Source organism: Lepisma saccharinum, chromosome 30 (genome assembly GCF_977018435.1).
Source record: "Lepisma saccharinum chromosome 30, izLepSacc3.1, whole genome shotgun sequence".
Classification (NCBI taxonomy): domain Eukaryota; kingdom Metazoa; phylum Arthropoda; class Insecta; order Zygentoma; family Lepismatidae; genus Lepisma; species Lepisma saccharinum.
In genome coordinates, this window is record NC_139258.1 from 16,711,958 (window position 1) to 16,732,906 (window position 20,949).

At 37.7% G+C, this 20,949-nt stretch overlaps 1 protein-coding gene across 1 annotated transcript; it reads right to left on the reverse strand.

Annotated features, from left to right (window-relative positions):
- Positions 1 to 1,440: 1,440 nt before the first annotated feature.
- LOC145982039 (eclosion hormone-like) lies at positions 1,441 to 17,041 on the reverse strand. The gene is made up of 3 exons (XM_083115614.1): positions 16,833 to 17,041; positions 6,653 to 6,701; positions 1,441 to 2,243 (listed from the first exon to the last, which is right to left on the reverse strand). The coding sequence occupies exons 1-3, from the start codon at positions 16,881 to 16,883 to the stop codon at positions 1,981 to 1,983; spliced, it is 363 nt and encodes a 120-aa protein (XP_082971740.1). The 5' UTR covers positions 16,884 to 17,041; the 3' UTR covers positions 1,441 to 1,980.
- Between the last annotated feature and the right edge of the window lie 3,908 nt (positions 17,042 to 20,949).

The window sequence follows — 20,949 nt, forward strand, 5'->3', positions numbered from 1 at the left end:
CCACATAAAACTCGATGGTGCAACTGCCAAGAGACTTTACATTGGTTAACACGTATAGTCTCCTATCACAGTTTCTTGGCCTGAGTCAGCCGCTATTTGTTTCAAGTAGCTACCCAATTTCCCTCACGAATCAACGCCGACATTTTGGGGAGCTCCCACCGGGTATCTGGGAAAACACCCTTCAACAAATTTACGTTTCAAGCTCTCATCATGCGGATGGACAGTAATAGAATTCGATATTACGAGAACAAAAAAAATATAAAAAGGCTCTCATAAAATATAACCCTAAGCCAACGTTTATGACAAAAGTTAAAACAACTTCAAGATCGTTTAAACATAAAAGACATTGTTAACTGCTTCGCTTACAAAGCAAGCCTGAAATAGCATTGTTGTGGCTTCATATTATCTACTTCGATCATATACTACTACGTGTGTGTTTATAACATTCTTGACATTTGATTTAGCATGGCTTGAACATAATGAACGAAAAGCACAGTTTAGAATAGTTAGATGTGTATGAAAATTACTTACGTACGGCTAAATCACCATCACTGGCAGAAGTCATGGGCTCAACGACGCTATTACACTACAAAGCTGGTATTTTGTAGAAACTTACATAGTCCCACATGCACTAGAAGCACGCTTTATCTTGACAAAACACACAAAAAACACTTTCAAACATTCCTAAACCTGTAAAAAGTCCGCGCCCACTTCAACACGTAACTCCAGAACCATTCCGGGCTCAACTTGACCAGGTGTAGGTGGCGTTGCCTGTCTCTCCCGACCAGCGTTGCCCATCGTGCAAGCAAACCATAGCATAGCCTTGTGTAGAGCTGGAGATTAACATCAAGAATTCTAGCAGTTTTTAACGTTCAATTCCTACCTTTACCATGGGACTTTCTTTGTGAGTGTCCCTTCTTTAATTGCATCTAATCATCACACCCTGATAATCGCGAATAGCGTAAAAGAGACTGAAAAGTGACGTAAATTAAGAACTAGTATGTATTGATGTAATAAACATTACTTGTTGAGAAACAAAGAGAATACCAGGATAAAATTAAATTCGTACTTGTAGCTCGAATTTTATAATGAAAATTTAGCTTTTGAAAACTTATGAACTGTGTTCACAAGTCAAATTAGTTTACATATCTCTCTATATTGATAACAGATACGAAATCTAATGAACATATCTCACCTGTATGTCTTTCTCGGTGACGTTGTTTCCTTGTAAACAAGAAATTCTGGGTTCGATTCCTTGTGAGGTACATCCTCATGCCTCACAATCTACTATAATGTTGCTACAGTAGTAGCTTTGTTGCTAAGTTCTAAAGAAACTGGTGTATCATAGGTCTAGTCTGGATTAGCCTCTCAGATCTTAATATGAACTTAACTTTATGTCTGAACAACAATAACAACATAATAATAATATCATTACGGGAAGTTTATTTTAGGTAAATTGCATGCAGTTATTTCAATAAATACTATTCAACCGTAAACATCCAACAACATAAAGAGAAAGAACATTTTCAAAATAAAAAACAACAACCTGTTTCTGAGCCATTCATTAAGTATCTTCACAGGCTACACACCACAAATAAAAATATATTTTTTGAAGCATGCTTAACATACAAATTCATAATATGCTCTGCTCATACTTTGAAAATTCTATTCTACTGAACACAAACAATACAAAAATATAATTATAAACACAACTAAACTACACAAATAAAACACTGCAAAAAATGAAGTACAAAAAAACTGTGATTGTGTAATTTCTTCTATTTGAAAAATAACCCGTTACATGAGCGATTTGCAATTATGACAATTTTTTCGTTCAACACTCACTTCTAAAAGAGTAAAAAGGCTTTCGCCAAGGTTAAAGCAAATAATACTGATTATCACAGTCCAACAGTCAGGCCGGGATCCGACTAAACAAACTTAAAACTGAAGCATTTTCTCGCACGAAGTTGTAAAGCTAAATTATTCGAACTTGTTAAGGAACGGTGCGATCGACGCGACATCTGTGCAGTCCGGAATGATCTTTCCCTTGAACTTGACACAGGCATCTGCGCAGAGCTGACCTTCAAAGTAAGGACCGAACATTTTCTTGCACTGGGCACAATTCTTGATGCATATTCCCAAGGGACTGGCCTCGGACACAGCAATGGTGGACAACAGCAACAGCAGCAGAAGTGCTGACGTCATGAAGGCTTGCGCTTTGCGTTCCGTCATTGGAAATGCCACTGGAAGTATAAAAGTACAATATTGCCAGTACCCATGAGAAACAAACATAGCAATTAAACTTACATAATACAACAAAAGAGTGTAAGAAACATAAACTCGGTGACGGAAGAGACTGTTGTGTCAGCGCACTACATCATAGGTTTAAATCTTAGGCAATACATTGATGTTCATTTTTCACATTTCATTTAAAATGCATTATCATTGTCAATTCACATTGCGAAACCGATTTTATACAGATTTTTATTCAGCGGAGTAAAGCTGTTCGCGAAACGTGGCAACACTGCACACAGCGATGTTCTGTGGCGAGGTCCGTTAAACCGCGGAAACTGTCAGCGGGCACTGCGATTCAATGCTTGCGTTCCACGTATATCTTTACTCAGCTGAATAAAAATCTGTATACAATCGGTGTCGCAATGTGAATTGATAATGATAATGCATTTTAAAAACATGCAAAGAGCTTCAAAACAAGACCAAGATTGTATTTGTAATACTAACCAATACCAAGAAAAGTTGTTTGGCAAAATTGAAAATAATGTTTTTTGGAGACATTTTGAAAACCTGAAAATTAATAATTGTGTTTAAAACCTTTTTGCCTGCACCCTACTAAAATGTCATAACGATCAGACAACCTGTTTTTTATTTACAGAATTTCAAAGATGGCGATCGTTTGCAAAACTAGGAAAAAACAGCCCATTTTTGTTCTCACAACGATAAAAAATAGAAGGCAAACTCGAAAAAAAATTAGCTAGGATAGACTAATGCAGAATTGAATACGCTAAATTTTGATGTAACTCCCTTTTATGTAGGTCAACTGGTTAATTTTTAATTGAAGTTCAAACTCGAGTATCTATAATTTTTAATCCGATAGTAGACATGAGAGTGCAAAGACAGTCACAAAATGCAGCGAACTGGAGCTTATGAGTAGGTTAGGTTGCCTTTGAATTTGTGACATTATCATCGAAGAGTGAAACTTGATATTGCGAAAAGGGAGACAGGCGCTTCTGATCGTCATAGAATCTTGCTTTTCAGTGCTTATTGTCAGTCTTCTGCTCTGATATCAATTCATTTTCGGCCTTCACAAACTTCGTTTAAAGCTATATGCAGGTGCATGCCTTCCCTCAATTTCTCTAACAGTTTCTCGAGAGTCCGAAATGATCATAGGTGAAGGACAAAGAAAATCCCGTATCATTGCACTTTTCTGCCTGCTACAGACAAAAGATTAAATCTCTTTCCCATTTCTTGTTATACGATTTCCATTATACATTTTTCCTGGAACCCTTGTAAAGTCCTATTCAAGACTTCCTCTCTGCGTTTTATGTAATTGGTGGAAGAAGAAGAACAAAAAAGAACAAAGAGTCTGTGAAATGGAAATCGTTTCGGTTTTCGGTATTGAGCAACACGTCAGTTCGCGCAGTCAAACTAAAGGAAAGAAAGGAATAAATATACAATTTCATCATTGCAAGTAAAGTCAAATTGGATTAGACTTGATTAAACACTATGGATGGTACCGGGACGTTAAAAAGATACAGAAATAGAAAAAAAATACTTCATGAAATAAGATAAACATCGTACGTTTTTACACATTGAGCAATAGGTATTACCTACAGTTTAGTTGTGCAAACATACAGATAATTTGTTTGTTTAAGTTCTTGCTTTAAGTCCACTTTATGCACAAATGGGCTAATTGGGACTGGATCTACAGTTTAAATTGGTATCCACCTCGTAATTAACCGTGGCCCCTTGATTACAATGCGGTGACATTACCACTATGCTATCGTGGAAGGAGGAAAATTGATTGATCGATTAATATGGTCTATTTTACTTCGCTTTTCTGCTGCTTTTGTCTAATCGCGAAGATGAAGATGATTGGTGATATGATGGAATTGATGAAGGGACATTCACAAAGAACACCCATGAACATACCAGGATTCGAACACGAGACACCTTCCGTCGTGGCGTTCTGTGCTAACCACTCCGCCACGGAAGTAGATGCAGAAAATCTGTAAGTTATAATTGGCCCTTCCCGATGGTGTACTGGTAACATCGTCGCCTTGTAAACAAGTTGGATGCTGTTGGATACTCGGTGGAGGCATATCGTGGTTCAGATTTCACTTCAAATTGTAGGTCCACTCCCGATTAGCCTGTCTGTGCATAAAAACGGACTTAAAAACAAGAACTCAAGCATCAAAGTTATGATTGTTACAATTACCTGTATGAAGTGACAATAAGGAAAACACAAATAGCAATTCAGACTATCTCTTACGGGCTTTTATTGCCGGAATCTAGCATTTATACATTCCTGGAGCAAAAAAACACCCCAGCACGCCTTTGCATATACTATCTTATGGTTATGAATTTATTGTATGCTTATCTTATGAAGTGAATCGTGTTATCAACACTGTGTTATTTTCTTGATAAGATATTTTACATTTATAATATCTCAAAAGAAAAAGTCAATTGGGATGAGATCTGGAGATTGTGCTGGCCATTAAAGTGGGTCTAGTCGACGTATTCACCCATCCGGTAAGTAAGTAAGGATGCAAAATAATAAAAAAATATATAAAAATAAATGTAAACAATAATAAGAAATTTTCGAGTCTCCTTGCGGGTCAGTAGGTATGCCCTCAAAGGCTGTTGCGCCACGGGATAATATTATTAATAAATACATACATAAATAAATTAATAAAGAATTACTTGAAGATTGCTAAGCTTGAAGAATGGTCACGGTAAAGTAAATTTGATTTAGGAGAGAGGGTTTTTAAAGATTTGTTTAACGCTTTAATTTATCGAAACAAATCTCGAACAGGGCGAGTGTCTCTTACAAGGCAATGCAAGTGTACTTACGAATATCCCTTGGTAAGTATTTAACTAACATTTAGTCTTTGGTCCGCAAACTGGGAATGTAACATATATTTGCATGTTTTCGCCGCGTCGAGACAACTTTCGACGAGGTAGCTTCCGTAATTCCCTCAGAGGATATTTTGATTCGCGTAGTCTTTGATGCAACACGCGTTTGCTTGTAATTGGGGAAACAGGAGGAAAACTTGCGGAAATAGATGGAGCCACCATCTCCCTGGTCTCTTCGTTAAATCCATTTAATTAGCTAATGACGAGTTGGTTTGCATGTCGGAAGGAAATTGGTAACTAAGCCGTAAAGGATCTTTCGTAATTCTAGATACAGTCACATTAATATATATTCTCAGTTTATGCAAATGTATTTGCTTTAAAATTATATACAGGGTGTTACGAAATTATTAGAATTCATGTTTCCTTACTCAGAGCCCTCTGGAGCCCGTTCGAAGCAACGGCTTCCGGTGAAACTTGGTATAGAGCCTGTGGAGATCATGGGAAAGCGAATGCAGATGAAAAAATAGTTCAACAATTTTTCTCCACTTGGTGGAACTATGGCGCTGAAATAACAACAACCACAAATTGAATATGCAAAATTGATTTTCAATTTGTGTCTGTACAACAGTGTTCAATATGAGAGTCGTCAATATGAATGACCCATTGAAAGCGTAAGACAGCGTGATCAATAAATATCAGCGCCACATATCCAACTGGTGGTGATAATTTGAACTGTTCATACATGCTACATAGGAAATACATGCGTACCGAGAGCCGTACCAACATATGATTGATTTGGTGTTTTAAGTCCACTTTATGCACAGTAAGGCTAATCGAGACTGGACCTACAGTTTAAAGTGGGATCCGAACCACTATGTGCCTCCACCGGGTATCGAACCCAGGACCCCCGTACCAATATATGAAATAGAATGTAATTATATGACGTGTGTGTGTATTAGCCAGTCCCCGTGGCGGAGTGGTTAACACATCGCTATACACGCCAGGGGTGCCGGGTTCGAATTCCGGCCTGGGCATGGATGTCTGTGAGTGTTCATTCAGCAATCTCATCATATCATCACTCAACCCCATCTTCGCAAATTAGCCAAAAGTGGCACAAAAAAGCGAAGTAAAATAAAGAAAATCAATCAATCAAACGTGTGTGTGAATTAATATAACACGTTATACATTTTTTTAAAAAAATGACTGTGAGGTGAATAGTTGTCAAAACAAAAAAGGCAAAAAGGAAAGAAACGTGGTGCCAAATGAAAGAGCTTCTTTAGGTTGTGGCCTAACTTTACTATATAAATCTTGATTCTAGATATGATTGTGGAAATTCAGTGTAATGGAGTAAGAAATTATATTTTTCTTGTAGAATTTAGGTAAATGTTTCCCGACTTGTTCATTTAATACCTAAACGTAAAATGCAATTAAAGAAACGGTCACATTGAAAGAAAAAGGTTTGGAGCACATTTTCTGCAAATAAGAAGGTCAACCTGTCAGTAGCCTTTACTAGAAATATAATTAAACAAGCATGTTTTGATGAAGAATGTTAATTACTTACACGTGTTACTTGCTGAAATGAAATACTTCTGAGAAACTCTGGTGGAAACCTGCGAATGGAAAAAGTATTGTGAAGAAGTATTGGACGAATTTATTCATGTCTTAATAATAATGTATATTCAAAGTGGAAATTACACAAATGGGGGCTCGTCCGGGATATCCGACGAAAACGATTGCATGACGTAACATGAAGACTCTTCAATTTCTGAAGAATTTTATAATTTGAACGGTCTTATGCAAAGAATTTACTACATGTGCTTTATATTACGTTGAATTTTTCTTTCACAGTCTTAACTGGGGAAAAATAGACTCAGAATTGTTATTTATTGGAAATTTGCGAGAGCCTCCAGCCTACGTCACACGAAATATCTGAACACAAAAATGCCCGATGAGACCCATCTGTGTATATTCCACTTTGATTGATTGATTGATTTTGTTTATTTTACTTCGCATTTCTGCCACTTTTGGCTAATCGCAAATATGAGGATGAGTGATGATATGATGAAACTGATGAAGAGAGACTCACAAAGAACACCCATGCCCAGACCAGGATTCGAACCCGGGATCTCTGACGTCGTAGCGTGGTGTACTAAGCATTCCGCCACGGAGGCCCGCGTATTCCACTTTGAAATCAGAGTTTGGGAGTTGGTCGAAACAACGTAACATGTTACAAGATACTTTCCTTTTAACGGTGACACATCACTGCTATTTTATACAAAAAGCAAGGCGTTATTTTACTTCGAAACTAATGTGTTATAATGCAGGCAGGCAATATATGAGCATTTCAATTAAATCACATATAATAAAAGCTACATCCTAACAACACACACATGTACATGTTTCATTTCACCATGCTTAGAAAGTAGTTAGCGTGGAGCAAGGGCCCCACACTTTCTATACCTCGGCCAAACGTGATCACCCTGAAATATCTTCGTAATTGTAGTACTAAAAATAAAGCATAATATATGAAAAACTAGTTTTCATTGCGCACTTCTTTCACATCGCAATATTTAAATCGTAATGACCTCAATTTCTTGCACACATATGGAGTAGAATTGTTATCCAAGCAGCTTACTGCACTATTTTGTAATGAAAACTTTCTTAAACTTTAAATCCACTTTAAAAAATCGGTACCGGAATTGAACCCCAATTCTTAAACCAGATTCCCATTTCGGGAAAGCATTCACCTACGAAAATTTCGACCCTGTCAAAACCCCTCCCTGAATTTTTCCATGGCAAGCCCCTGAACATATATTCTAAAATAATAATATTCTCGATATTTTTGAGGGGGAAATAGAAAATCAGAGAAAGGTAAAAGTAACACTAGTGTGTAAGGTGCATTTGTACATACATGGAAGTATCAAGTAAGCTTCTGTGATGTACGATGTACGTTTCAAAATCAAACAACACGCGAAATGTTCACCTGTTGCATACAATACCTGTTTTGCTGCAGAAAATCGTGATAGAAAGACAACCTTGAAAACACATAAATGACAACTTGTAGAATGAATCGTGACATGTTTGAAGACAACTGTAAGGCTAAGCAGATCAGTCCATCTGGACAACGCCCTAAAAACTATTTGCGTCCATATGGGAGTTGGTGTTGCGTGTGAAAACGCTGAAGTCGTGGATTCATGCGTCGGAGCCCACAATTAAAATGTTCTTAATTATTCTTGTTGCCAAATATGGTTATTTATGACCTCAATTCTTAGAAAATCAAATGCCTTTCTTAATTATTTTTCAGCTTTAAGTGGTTCTTCTCCGTCTTATCTTTTTCACGTGCCCTTTCATCTTACCTAACACCCTAAATGACAGGAAGAGACAAACCTTGAAGCTTGAAAACTTGCAGGATGCTCACAGGAACAATTTATTTTTGAACATGCTCTATTCGGACATTAACCTGTGGAGCATGTTACAAAATTGAAAAATTCTGAATGATTATTATGCATTACAAGTTCATACGTATTCACATTCAATAATTTCCAAATGATGGCTGTATTATATGTAACATCACAATTGTCCATAATTGCCCCCAAGACCCAATCAATATGGCTTATCCATTACGGATCTACCTAGATTTACCATTCTAGGAAATGAGCTTGATTTCTGGTTCCGGGACACAAAGAGATCATGCTGAAATGATTAGTGATGGCAAATTTCTTATTACAGTGACCTAATAACTTGTTTATATGCCTAATTATACCAAAGGGTTCTAATTAGCAGATTAGAAATAATGGGCTTGAGTGAAACCACGCATCTTTTCTCGTGCATGCAAAGGGGTGAAAATAACGTTTGAATAGCACAATGAGTAGACCTACAATGTAAAGCTTAGGGCAACCAAATGACGAACGAAATCCTCTTTGGACACAACTATGCTGGCGCCGCCATCGGTAAAGTTTGGCAATGAACAGCGTCATTGTACAGTACTTACGATGTTTGGAAGAATCAAAAGTTGCTTACAAGCTTGCACTTGTGAAATGTTTGTGTTGCAAATGTAGCAATCATATTGTTCTCTTGGAATGGGATAAAAACCATCCCCGGTAGGAAAGAAATTTTACCTTGGTGAGGGTCCCTGAATTAGGAAGGGAATTTAGGGTCTACAGTTCCAGGACCATCTTAAGAGGGTCACTACATTTTTTAAAATATTTGAAATGTGCTGAAAACATAAAAAATATACATAACCATCTGGCATAACTTCGCCTAAAATTTATGTCTGAAATGGTATATAGAGGACATTCACGTTTATGTTAGCCCCGGGCCTCCACATGGGTATAAATCCAGGCTTCAACATTATATTCGTAATTTATTTTCAAAAATTATAACAAGCATCGAACATAGAATTACATAAACAGCTGTAAAACATGAACTAAACAACATGCAGTGATACATCAAACGGAAAATTAGTGTTAAAGAATCCCACCACGCGGCGCCACTAGTGAAATAACGTATTCGTCTCAGCTGTTTCAAAAGTTTCATTCGTTTTGAACAGACCTCGTACGGGCCGAGCCACGTATAAGCCCAATACGGCCAAGCTGGCCATGACCGTGATGACGTCACGTACTAGCCGAAAGGCTGAAGAAATCTCGGCGCGATTGATTCCCAAGAGGGTGTTGATGCGTTCCTCTTAAGTTAATATCTCCATGGCAACGGCCAAGGTTACAGCTACGACAGTGAGAAGGTTTCAAACTTAGTATTTGCAGGCGGTTAAAAGCAATTTTAATCATATGTTACTGGATTTACTGTCTTAGATCGGCATCTTTCCGCGTGAAGTTAAGTATTCATATATAACGTTACTATTAGACGTTTTGCAGCTGAGTTGGCTCATCTACTGTATACGCATCATAGGCGTCGCCAGAAATTTTTGTGGGGGGGCGCAGTCAATTGATAAAACGTGACTAGTAGAAACAATAATAATTATTATTATCATACTTATCCATATAAAATAATAACTATTATAAAGTAATAAAAATAAACAAATTGTATTTCAAATTTATTATTTCATGTCCTAGCGGAGACTTTACTCGATCCACAAGATGAGTGAATATCCAGCATAACTGTTTTTATTATTATTTTACATTTATTAGTTAGTGTCGCTAAATGCAAAGTTATTTTATTTTGTTATGAAAGCTTTAAATGTTATGGGGAAATTTTTGCCATAGTGTTTATGATGTGTGACACCTCACATAAAACTCTAGTTTTTGGAACACTGTGAAAACATTTATTCTTTGGATTAAAGTATGTGTATTTTACACTAATGTTTTTCCATTTAACGCATTTTATACGTCGTTATTCTGTTCGAATAAAAACTAACTCAACTTTATTTCCATTATTAACAATAAAAATAACATGCTGATTTTTAGTAACTTGAAATGAACGATACGAATTTCCAGAGAGGGGGGGGGGGGTTGAAATGGAACAAATGACGGTATTGTTTTCTGATTACAGGTAAGCTATGGAGCTGACAGGAGGCGACCAGGTGGATGGAGTAGGAGGATGGACGAAAAGAGAAGGTGCGGCAAAGTTCAATACGAGACATTCCGAGACTAGGACATACGCAGATTTTTTTCGGAAAGGGGTGGAATTACATAGCTACGTTCTAGGGGGAAGGTGAGATACACTATAAAATATTTCGTAATTACGATCTTTAACTTTTGTTTTAATTGTTGTTCTAAGACCAAAATGGCAATTGGGGGTCATTTTAAGGGAAGTTTCATTTACGACTTTGCTTTTACAGAGTTCTTCACTGCTATCACTCGATTTGATTTGATTTGTTGTTTTAAGTCCACTTTATGCACAGATATGCTAACAGGGACTGGACCTACAGTTTAATGTGGGATCCGAAACACTGACACGTGCCTCCACTGGGTATCAAATCCAGTATCCCTTGATTAGGCGACGACGTTACAACTACGCCATCGGAGAGGACGCTATCATTCGAAATTTTGATTTTCTGAAGCTTTCGGGATAGGCTGTAGCCCCGTCTGCTCCCCGTTTCGTACGACAGTGTCCGATGAGGCCAATGCGCCATAGTATAGATCGAAATTTGCTTATAAAAATGGCGAAACATGATTAGTTCATGATAAACAGGGCTGTGGCAGACGGCCGGTAAATGAACAGACCAGAACCACGCCAGAATTGGAGCTTGAGAAAATGTATTGAAACTGGCGGTTGAGCACGCCTTACATCAACTCCTGTTCATCGGTTCTCTTGGATGTTCATTTCATATGGATGTTTAAAATAGGAATTCTGATATCTCAATCTCATGGTTCATGCGCCTCTATCATCTTGTTCAAGATATAATAATAATAATAATAATAATAATAATAATAACCCATGTCTCGACAGCCCTCGAAAGGGCCTGGGCCCATCTCCCGGCTGCCAGTCTCCCTCCCACAATCCTCCCTAGAAGTGTGGAGTTCTTCAACTGGTAATGATGTGACGTGTGGTTAGCACGTCGAAGCCCCAGCCGTTGTTCAAGATATGTGGTGTCAAAATTGCCGTGTTCAAACGTTTGTATATACCGGGTGATTCTTTTAGAACCGGCCCGACAAAATGAGCTGTAATATGAAACATACCATACAAATATTAACGTAATTTATACATGACGTACCTTGGATAGTGTGCCGTTGATTTTTCATTGTGATCATAGCATGTGTTGAAAGTGTCCGCCATTTCCAAGAAGGCACGCCTGCACCCGCGTTTGCATATTCTCCGTGACTCGCCGCAGAGTTTATCCGGTGATGTTCCTGATTTCAGCAGAAATGTTGTCCTTTAACGCTTGTAACGTACACGGTTTTTGCATACACCCTGTCCTTTGCTAAACTCATAGGTTTCATATTCGATTCATTAATAAATTCGCTTTTAACCGTCATTACGTCATCACGAAGAAAACAATCCATCTACCCTACCTCCATATCTCTAACCTCCTTATAATCAGCGTAATGTGAAGAAATGTATGCGAAACGCTGGGTTTGGTGCAGGAACACAGGCATTTAGTGTCAGAGTGAAGTTTAACTACAACTGGTTTGATCACTATGTGTCGTCATACAGTAGCAATCGGCTCACGTCAAATTTATCTAACAAATAACGGGCTAAAATATTAAAGGTAGCTAAACTCTGATTACAAATTTTGAAAGATCATGTCACCTTACGTATTTTATCCGCTGTAAGTCTACATTTCTACTTTGGCAAGCTGATAAAAGTGTATAAACAGAAATTGTTGCATGTTTGGAAGCATACAACTAAAAATAAATTGCATAGTGTGTAATCTTTTAGATTGCTGTTTTATTCACATTAGGTTTGTATACGATACCAGTTGTGTGTCAGTCGAGACTAGTGTTTATGTGCGTAAAGTAGACTTAAACAAACAAGCAAAACTTATGTGCCCCGAGTTATTAACGTGAAACTGTTAATACTTTCCGTCTTACACTGACTCTGGTGTACCTGCACAAATATACATTACTCACGCCAAAGCCAAACCTAGAAAGGTGTAGAACAATAGAAAAACTTAAACTGTACCTGTGAATCCCGACGTCTGCACACGCCACCAAACCAGACGGCCACAGAGTTTGTAATAACGCCATCAAGCTATCAATAAACTCAACCTCTTGCATACGAAGTACAATGGCGACGGTAAAAACTTGCACCATTTCATAAAGGTAAAAAAAATGGGGAAAGGTACACCCAAAATATGCATTGACAACAATGGATAGCCCGGCTGAAACAAAGAAGAAAGTAGCAATTCTTCCGCTTCTCTTCCGGTATATTTGTTGTGACATCAAGGCTGCTAGAAAAAAACACACGTGAACATGTCACTGCTTCCAAGATGCCAAACGTACGTCGAATACCTTCCGGTAAGCTCTTCCGGCTCGAGCAACTCCCAAGAGGCCCCCTATTGGATATTCCAAGAGGAAGAACCAGTTCGAAAATCGTGCAGCAACAGTCACAGAAGAACAAAGTTCGTGTTCAGGCACAAGACAAAAAAGAAGATAGGTGTCGACCGGTTGAGACATAATCCAAGGACCTGGGCACTAACACGTGAAACATTCTACAGAAGACTTAGAAACTGTTTGATTCCTTTCCTCAGACAGGCTTTTCATCTTTCCAACTGTTTATCATCCTTGTTGGCTGATGACAGTGTTTTAAGTAATGTTATCAGCTTTTTGAGAATAGCGGATCTCTTTCACTGTCTAAGAGAAAGTTTTAGTGTAGCCTGACCTTCTAAATGTGTTGTGTTTGTCTTGTATTTTAACATTTCTCAAGGGGAATTTTACACCCTTTTTTTTTTAATTCTCAGGTAAAGACTTTAGATAAGGGAATATTTCCCCGTTTACATTGAAGAATGGATTGATTGATTGAATTGATTTATTTTACTTCGCGTTTCTACCACTTTTTGCTAATTGCGAAGATGAGGATGCAAGGTGATGAGATGAGATGAAGGGACAATCAAACACAAATATGGCCCGCGTGGCGGCGATTGGGTTCCAAAACTGGGGGACAAAGACAATATATTTCCCTTTGTATATAAGGTTTAGCATAGTGCGGGTGCAAATGTGGCGAAAAGTGTGGGGGGCAACTGCCATCCCCTCGCCCCCTAATCGCCGCCAGGACGGAATAAACAAAAGTCTTATACAGGATTCTACTGGCCATGGATGCAGACGCTAAGCCTCGTCAGTCTGCAAAATGTAGTCCAGGGTGTATTGCGTGGAAGTAAGGTTTACATTTGAGTGTCTTCGAAAAGGGTCACTCCTTACACCCGCCACTGAAGGCTGGAAAATGGCCATCTGTGCCGATGAACCCAAAAAATGTAATTCATTCATTCATTCACTCTTCAACAGTGCTTGGGATCGTTGATACATAAACGTAATCCGACAGTAGGATACATATTGACTTTCTTTAGAAAATGTGGAATTTGTGTAGATGTGTTTGTAGGGAAGACAGTTGGGCAAAGGTACAACAAAAAGCGGGGAGATGTAAAATATGAATTACATACAATACGAGTAAATAGTCATGGAAAGGTTGCTTAAAGCGGCAATTCTAAATAAAAGAAAAACATAAAAAACAATAATCCAATGACCAGGATATTAGCACGAGTTATAATCAAATTTCTTCTAAGTAAACATTAAATGGTTCTTAATACTTTGAGTTTGAAGAGTCGACAGATGCTTGTAGTAATCGTGCCATACCTGTCTAGCTTCAACATTTTATACAATATAACGTGTATAGAAGAATACATAATGGAAATTATCAAGTATCTCCAACAATGGGTAGTAACGGCATATTTGGAAAGCCATTTTGTCTTCTTCAGTTGTACAGAGCCAATTTGAACAGATGTGTTTTAATGAATTCCAACATTATGGTCTGAACTCTGAGTACAATACGGATCAGCGGCAAACTACATAATCTTTTGAAACTACAAGAATAATGGTACATGTGAGGGGGTTAATTTTCTATGTTGTCCTCAGTTACTACAACTCTTAGACACTTGCTTTTTAAAGTATGCATATGTCTATACATATTGTCATTATGTTAAAAGTTCGACTTCATTTTATGCCTAACAGTGCTCTTAATAATACCCTGACATCAAAAATCCCGAATATCATACTTGATATCAGCGTTTCCCTCATCTATGGCAAGGTTAACACTTCAGTATGGCCAAGACATAGTTTGTAGTGGATAATATTTGCCGTGTTGGAGTTTCTTGTCTATTTTGAATTCAAATTAATACCAAATATTACGATGAAAGATGATCCACCCTCTTTCGTGGACAAGAAGAAACTGACATTCATTATTGGGTAGCGCTGTAAATGAAACATTACTAAACTAAGCAACCTGTTGTCCTGGTTGTTCAACGATTCTTTTTGTCTATTTGAGCCTTTACAAGAGCTTTGTTTGAAATCGGAAAAAGTGTGAGTACGCGTCATTTAAAATCGAGGCTAATATTGTCTAGTGTCTCTTGTGTAAATCAGAAGAAACTTTCCACCGATATCCACCTTCTCGTTCCGACCCTGACAGCGATTTAATAAATCCGGTTTGTTTCTTGTTTGGTGCAGCCTTCGCATACTAACCCATGTGTGCATGATTGGCACTGCTATTGACGTGGGGATTTCCCTCGAAGAAAGAGACAAGGTCAAGACAATAAAAAGATCCTCTATACTTCCGGTGAAAGCATCTTTCTTGGTGTTGCACTATTTTGAACGGTGAGTTCAATGTATCCGCGATGAAAACAAACAACTCGTCTGGGAGGAAAGTATTTTAAAAATATAACAGAATCACACAATCGTACGCATGTACTAGAAGTGATAGTGCTTTCTATTTCTATAGTTGCCGATTAAAGCAATACTGCCTAGAAAAGTGAAGACATGTAGGAACGAAAATTGCGGTATATAGCCACATACAAATGTAACTTCCATTAAAATACCCAGGACACCAGGGTCGGATCCCGCCTTGGGAGTGGGTGTTCTTTGTGAGTGTACCTTCATAAATTACATCATATCATCAATCATCTTCACGATTAATCAAAAGTGGCATAAAAGCTATACTAAATAACAAAAAGCAAAATCAAAATGCTAAAAACATGTATTAAGTAAACTATAAAAATGAGACGTGCTCTAGTACTGATACTCGAGGTGAAAAAAAACTTTAAATTGGAATTGACTGCATCGCAAGCGACAAATACTTCTAAATTCTAGATAGTAAGATGGTAGCGTCGTAACTATCATCCGCTGGAAGCACATAGTGGTTCGGATCCCACTTTAAACTGTAGGTCCAGTCCTGATTAGCCTTTCTCTGCATAAAGTGAACTTAAAATCTCAAAACTCAGATAGAAAGAGTAAATTAACATACTATAAAATTGCCTATGCTAAGTCGGAGAAAATCGAGAACCGAAACAATTTGAATCTAGCACCTTGGAAAAGGTGCATTTTAAACGAAAAATTAAAGTAAGTATTTCCACAAGGAAAGATCTACATGTCTGATAATTGGGAATCATGAATTGCGATACGGTGGTTGCTTGCCATTCTACTTCACTCATTAGGCTAAACGAAATTATGAACACACATACATGACTAGTCACATTCTTCTAAACCTGGTCACACAGTAATTCCATATCATTCTGGTTTACTTGTCTAGACGTTATTCAAATATCCAAACACAGACATTAATACGAACTTGATTTTACATTCATCGCCTTATAACGTAAAAGCACGTAAAATTCGAAACGACTTTCGTGTTGGTGTTTGCTTCTATGCTATAAATTCTGAACCTGTTCAAATGGATTTACAACAGTAACTGACGATGTTAAATAAAAAACCGAGACATATCTAAAGCAGGAGGCAAATGCCAGGAGAATAATTTCGTGACTAAACTTGCTCATTAATGTGCGACTGAAACTGACAACAGAGATCGATTGCTTAATGTAACTTGCAAGATCTGGCAAGCCTGTTCAGGTATAATCACTTTACATTTGAAATTAAGAATTAGGACTTTCAACTACGCAAGTCAAGCCAGTGAAAAATGAAGCACGATGGAATATACATTTACGTTTGGAACACATAAATACGATATAAAAGGATCATATCTTATAGTTACTAATAAAGTACTATTCATATTCATTGTTGTACCGAACTTTCAAATCTGTCATGTTGCACCTAACTGATAGATGTAAAAATGTATATACTTACAGGTAACACTGTAAATTCATCCCACAAAAGGAACGATCTCCCAATGTACATGTCACTACTGCAAAGTGTTCGTACAGACTGGTAAACTTCACGTCTATCTGGTTAGTGTATATGGAGGGGGCGCTTTGTCTACCTGACGTCATTAATCGTCTCTCTCCAGTAAAGTCATCACACTCATCAGAAGTAGTAAATCGTTGGCGCCAACATGAGTTTCCGTCAATGTAAAGAAGGAAAAAAAAAGTACCTCACGAAACTCCCGCCTCACCTCTCTCCCCGTTCCTGCTTTTTCACCCAACCAACTGGAAGCTTAAGTTTATGTGACTTTCTTTTTCTCTGATTCCAGTCCAATCCTCACTCGGATTGTACCTACCTTTCACAACATCGCAATGACTTGCATCACGTAAACTATCCCCCCTCCTTCCCCCTTCCCCCAACCTCTCCTAACTTTGTGAACGACGAATTCCAATTTCTACGACGGGAAATCATCCAATCCGGAAAAACGTTTAGAAACAGTCCGTCACGGACCTCGTATCTTTTTTTTATTATTACCCTTATTATAGTTATTACTTGATGACATGAAAAGGATAGCAAAAATCTGATGCAAACATCTCGGCGAATTTCAGACACTCGTTCTACTCTACAACAGCGCACGCATACCCTCGGAGCTATACTCTGGTACATACCATAGCCTACCATAGCTGTGTGCCATCACGTACAGTGGGATCCATGAGTATTATCGTGCAAATTGTCCATGACTATTTTCATTAAAATTTCTCTTACATCCTATATGTTTTTAAGCGATGGATTTTTATGTATGATGTTGCAGAAGTTGTCAACAGCTTGTTTTGAGTTTTCTTTTAATTCTTGAAGCTCTTATTAGGTCAAATAAAGTGCGTGAACATAGTGATGGACAATTTCCAGGGTAATACTCATGGATCCCACTGTACTACGCTAATCAATAGACTTACGAGAAATATTTCCAATATACAATTACTGAAAATGAGTAATGAGCATGTACATAAGTCTAATGAAAATACATTTCTTTTGTTCGGCAATATTTCTATTGTTATCACTAGGGCTAAGATTTGCATGACTTAACATATTTATTTTTTTAAGGGTGATGTGTTCCCTAAATATGTATAAATTCATATTATGAAGAAATTAATTAAATTAGGGTGCTTCTTAAGGGCATATTTAGCCATTTCTGCGTGATAGAGCATATTTTTATGGATTTTTTTTATCATATTCAGCATATTTTCGCTTTTTCAAGAAATATACAGCCATTTTCGAAGTGGATTCGTTCTTGCTCCCAGGTTCACTCGAGTTTATATTATTATTATTATTACTATTGTTATTATTATTTGTACTGCAGCAAAATCTTTTTAATTTTTATTTGAAAATTTACAGAAAGTATTCATTGTGCATTGCAACTCAGGACCCATAAAATGAACTAAAAATAGTACGAATGTGAAAATATCTCAGCATTTAGAGATTTATAAGGGCATATTTTTAAAATTATAGTGTATATTTTGTACAATTTTAGGTCATAAGAGCATATTTTATTTTGCATATTTTGGTGATTTTTAGGTCATAAAAATCCTAGCCCCTGTTATCACTATCAACTTGTGCATTTTCTTGTTCTATTAACTTTGATGAATACCAAAGGGTTATGGGGTATGACGACACTGCTCGTTTAACAAATGTTTTAGCCTTTTTGAGCCTTTTACACTGACTCTGAGGAAGTATTCTAGTGTATCCTTACCTTGTTAACGTCCGAGTATGTTTTAATGTGTATAAATAAGTAAGTGAATGAAATTTAGCTGGACTCGTGCCAATAGGATTAATTGCACAACATCTTCGGCTGTTCTACATTTATAGCCTGAGATCGAGTTACACTTCCCGAAGTCTCAATCAGCTTTTGGGTCACTGATGTCATCTCGACCCAGCACCTACTGACTTAATTGTTTTACTTTACTTCGCTTCTATGCCACTTTTGGCTGTTCGAGAACGTGAGGATGAGTGATGAAATTGATGAGGGCACTCACAAAGAACACCCACGTTCCAGGCCGGGATTCGAACCCAGGACCCCAGCACCTATTGCTCCGCTCTACACTTAGTTAGGCTCACTAGTTGGACCGCTGCGGTCAGCTGCAGATGGTGCCTACATATGACCCTACTCACTACTGCTTTCCACGTGATACCTAAACCATATTACCGTCCGTTCACCATATTTGGACAATGAAATTACGGTTGACAAACACCGATCTCCCCCTCCCAAACATAAAATGAAATATATACAGCGCAGAATCCTGTAAATAAAGCTTGCAAACTTAGAAAAATATGCTGACTTCATCATGAAGCTGGAGAAGACTGGTTTTATCTTCATAATCTTTCTCATTCTTCCTCTGTTTCTTAAAAAAGAAGAAATAACAATTATAACTTCTGCTTTTTCGTGGCCTTCTCGAAACAGGTTTTTCCAGAGACTAATGACACGAGAACGTCTGGTGACTGGCGAAGTGACAAAGCTATTTCACAATTCTGTAGAGAAAAAACTACTTCACTTATTTATAGAAATTTACGAAGTTGAGAAATAGTCTAAAATGATAGGTTTGTATTCGGTAGGTTGAAAGTTCAGAGCATTGGACTAGGGCGCTACCAGCTAGGCGTCCCCCCCAAGCAACTTCCTATTCATCTTTCACACTCATACATATTTATACTTTGCTTTAGAACTACAAAAAAATTGGCTTAAAAACGATAATTTACATGCGCGATATTTACGTGAGCGAGATTTCAGCCACATCCTTGTTACAAGGCATATTTCGCAAGTATTTTTCAGTTTTAAAAAGTGTGTTTGGTGAAAGTATCAAATCATACCAAAATTCGATATCATAATGTCTACGTTTTCCAATTGTTGAAAATTTGCTTGGTAGTCATAAAACACATCCATGGACTCATATTGCTGATTCTTGACATGTCTTTTTACAGTGCAGAGTTGTCAGCTCTACGCCTAACCCCCAATATGAATGGAGGACCGCACCTGTCGTTGGTCAGCGGATCCCTCGGATCTAGCTGCGAGGATCACATTGTAGTTCACCAACCATACCCCAATTCTGCCAATTGTGGGACACTCATAGAGCCATGACAGGACAGCTCTGTAGATCCCAACAGAGCAAAATGTTGACCATTTCACTCTGTTGATTGACTAACTGCAGTGAACAAGCCGCTGGGCAATGGGTAGGTACCAGTAGAAAGAGCAAGACGAAGATTGAGGGATAATGTTGAGATGGACCTAAAGGAAATTGGTAGGGATGGAAAAGAGTATATAGATCTTGTTCAGGATAGGGACAGATGGAAGGCCGTGTTGCTGCAGCCATGAACCTTCGGGTTTAAGAAGGCTAGAGAGTTAGTTAGTTAGTTAGTCATAAAACACTCAAACTCCATAAATATGAATGCAGAGTTGGATGTATAAGCAAATTGTCCAATGAGAGCTTCAGAATTTAAACAAAACGCCAAACAAGCTGTTGATAACCTCTACACAAGCATTCGTAAAACTCAGTTTCTTAAAAATATGTAGGATGCGAGAGAAAACTTAATGAATATACCAATGGACAATTTGGCAAGCAATACATGTGCGTCCCACTGTACAGTCACGGACACTTCTTTGTTGTAACAATGCCACTGCCTTTCAATGGAATCGTTAAAAATCCAGAAGTGTCCGTGACTGTACATAACTACTTGCTAGAAACTCATTCCCCCACAATATCAACTGTTCTCACATTCATGTGTGTGTAACATGTTAGAAAACTTGGAATATCTGTAACATGCATTACCTCAACATTGCTTACAAATATTATTCTCAAAGAATATTAATAAAACCAAAATTATTAGAACTATGCAAAATAACCTTTATGGATCTGGTAGTCGATTTTTCTGTGTAACTTTGGGCTGAAACTGCTGCTCGATGATTGACACCTAACCAATATAAACATTCTTAATGGTATATTTCATCATGGCTGACGTCGCATAATTGAAACTGAAAATAGTGTAATGGATAATGACATGTAAGTTCTCAGTGTTTCTGACTAGATAGATAATTGAGGTATTGGAAACATACATT